General features: G+C 62.1%; 2 protein-coding genes across 2 annotated transcripts in view; one reads left to right on the forward strand and one right to left on the reverse strand.

Moving 5' to 3' along the window:
* The window catches only part of FTSJ3 (FtsJ homolog 3), a 6995-nt gene extending 4443 nt beyond the window's left edge, over positions 1-2552 (reverse strand). Inside the window, 6 exon segments of the mRNA XM_008635246.2 lie at positions 433-548; positions 1285-1479; positions 1767-1866; positions 1987-2066; positions 2228-2274; positions 2435-2552. Coding sequence (XP_008633468.1) covers positions 433-548; positions 1285-1479; positions 1767-1866; positions 1987-2066; positions 2228-2252 — 516 coding nt within the window. The 5' untranslated portion in view covers positions 2253-2274; positions 2435-2552.
* The window catches only part of PSMC5 (proteasome 26S subunit, ATPase 5), a 14295-nt gene that overhangs the window by 6856 nt on the left and 4870 nt on the right, over positions 1-2569 (forward strand). The gene's annotated exons all lie outside the window — the stretch shown is intronic.

The following is a 2569-nucleotide window of genomic DNA, read 5'->3' on the forward strand; positions in this document are numbered from 1 at the left end:
CGCCTATCTCGTGTCTTGCTGCAGTGGCCACCTGAACGTGTCTGTGGCTTGTACTTGAGGACTTCAGGAATCGTTCCCAGCCTGAGCCTGAGCTAGGACGAGTCACCAGCCCCAGGCCAGCAGCAGCTCCCAGCTCCAGCTCAGACACAGGAGCTGGCAATGACAGGTTTGTGCCAGCTCCGTGCTCAGCTGAGGCCGCCTGACACAGATTCACTGTCCTAAAGCCACCCCAGAGACACAAACCCTGTGCCCAACCCCTGCAGGCTTGAACTGACCCAGCCCCAGCCTCACAATCCCCACTTCAGGCTCCAAACCTCCCCCAGACTGGCTCTTCCAACACTGCCCATCCCAAAACCTTTCATTTTCCTGACCAGTTCCCATTATCACAACCTCCTGAGGCCCAGTCCCGTGTGTGTCTGGCCTTGCTCCTACCTTGGGCTTCTTTTTGCTGACCAGCTCGCTGACGGACTTGGTGGGAACCTCCACGTCCTTGAAGGCGTATTTGGGGTCAAAGAACTTGCTGTCGATTTTGTCTGGAGCCTGATAACCTGGGATGGAGGGATCAGGGCTGTGAGAGACGTTCCTTGGGGATGGAGGGATCAGAGGCACCCAGAATGGAGGATGAAAGCTGTGAGAGCCGTTCCTCCCGGGATGGAGGAACCACAGCCATTCCTCTGGGATAGAGGGGTCAGAGCCATTCCTTCATCCCAGGAGGAATCTGAGCCGTGGAAACCATTCCTCATGGGACGGAGGGATCAGAGCCACCCAGAATGGAGGAACCAGAGCCATCAGAGCCATTCCTCCTGGGATGGAGGGATCAGAGCCATTCCTCCTGAGATGGAGGAATCAGAGCCATTCCTCGTGGGACGAAGGGATCAGAGCCATTCCTCCCGGGACGGAGGGATCAGAGCTGTTCCTCCTGGGATAGAGGGATCAGAGCCATTCCTCCCGGGATGAAGGGGTCAGAGCCATTCCTCCTGAGATGGTGGGATCAGAGCCATTCCTCCTGGGATGGAGGGCTCAGAGCCACCAGCAGGTTTTCCCAGCCCCATCCCAGCAGCTCCAGGTTCCTGCGGGTGCTCACCCTGGCACACCACAAAGATCTCGGCAGACTCGTTGCGGGAGGCCTGGGGCTTGGTGGCCTGGACCTTCTGGAAGAACTGCTGGAAGATCCAGAGCAGGGGCTGGTAGTCCCGGGAACGGAAAACCTTGGTGATGAACCAGCCACCCTTGCACAGGAACTCACACGCCAACTTCAGGGCTCAGGTCCCCGCGGGTGCTCACCCTGGCACACCACAAAGATCTCGGCAGACTCGTTGCGGGAGGCCTGGGGCTTGGTGGCCTGGACCTTCTGGAAGAACTGCTGGAAGATCCAGAGCAGGGGCTGGTAGTCCCGGGAACGGAAAACCTTGGTGATGAACCAGCCACCCTTGCACAGGAACTCACACGCCAACTTCAGGGCCATGAGGGTCAGGTTGGCTGCAGCAGGAGAGAAGAGAGAGTGAGGGAATGACCCTTCCCTGGGAGGGTGGGGAGGGGCTGGGCTGGAATTCCCAGAGCAGCTGGGGCTGCCCCTGGATCCCTGGCAGTGTCCCAGGCCAGGCTGGACATTGGGGCTGGGAGCAGCCTGGGACAGTGGGAGGTGTCCCTGCCAGGGCAGGGCTGGCACTGGATGAGCTTTAAGGTCCTTCCCAACCCCAGCCAGGGTGGAATTCTCAGAGAGCACTGCGATGTCCCTGTCCCCCCGGGTCCCCACGCAGCCCCACCCTGTGAGTAGGCATCGTGCACCCAGCTGGCTCCCACGTTGGGCGCTCCATCGTTCAGCACCACGTCCACCTTCCACGTCTGCAGCTCCTTGCGCAGGGCCTGTGGGATGGGGACACCCGTCTGTCCCTCACCCAGAGCCCCACCCCACCTGCTGTGCCCCCCCTGCCCCCACAGGGACCTGTGCAGCCCCAGGCCAGCGGGGAACACCTGGGGCGGTACCTGGCGGCACTTCTCGGTGGTGATGTCCTCCTGCAGCGTCACCACGTTGGGAATGGGCTTGATGGGCACCAGATCCACCCCTGGTTGAGGAGAGACACCAAAACCCCCTCAAAAGAGGTTCCCACGTGGCTTCCCCACCCTCCTCCTCCTCCTCCTCCTCCCAGGATCCCCTTCCCCTGTTACATCCAGGGGCTGGGCTGGACGTCGCTGCCCGCAGCTCTGGCCAAAGCCCAGCACTCACCGATGATGAGGCTGGACACCGGCATGAACTTGGAAGCCACCTGGAGCCTGGGCAGAACAGAGAGGAGCGAAGCTGCAGCAGCACCCCAGGAGAGCCCTCGGCGCTGGGCTGCGCTCCCAGGGGTGGGGCCGAGGACAGGGACACCACAAGGAGCACCCAGGACACCCCGGGGCAGCTGGGGGCACTGAGGGGCCCATCCCCACTCACCACCCGCCGGGGGCCGCACACAGGTCCAGCAGCGCCCGCGCCTTCTGCAGGAACTGGAACTTGCGGTTGAGCTGCAGCAGCTTGAAGGAGGAGCGGGAGCGGAAGCCTGGGGGGGAGCAGGGGGTTATTGGGGTC

This window comes from Corvus brachyrhynchos, unplaced genomic scaffold, assembly GCF_000691975.1.
Source record: "Corvus brachyrhynchos isolate BGI_N302 unplaced genomic scaffold, ASM69197v1 scaffold96, whole genome shotgun sequence".
In the NCBI taxonomy this organism is placed as follows: Eukaryota; Metazoa; Chordata; class Aves; order Passeriformes; family Corvidae; genus Corvus; species Corvus brachyrhynchos.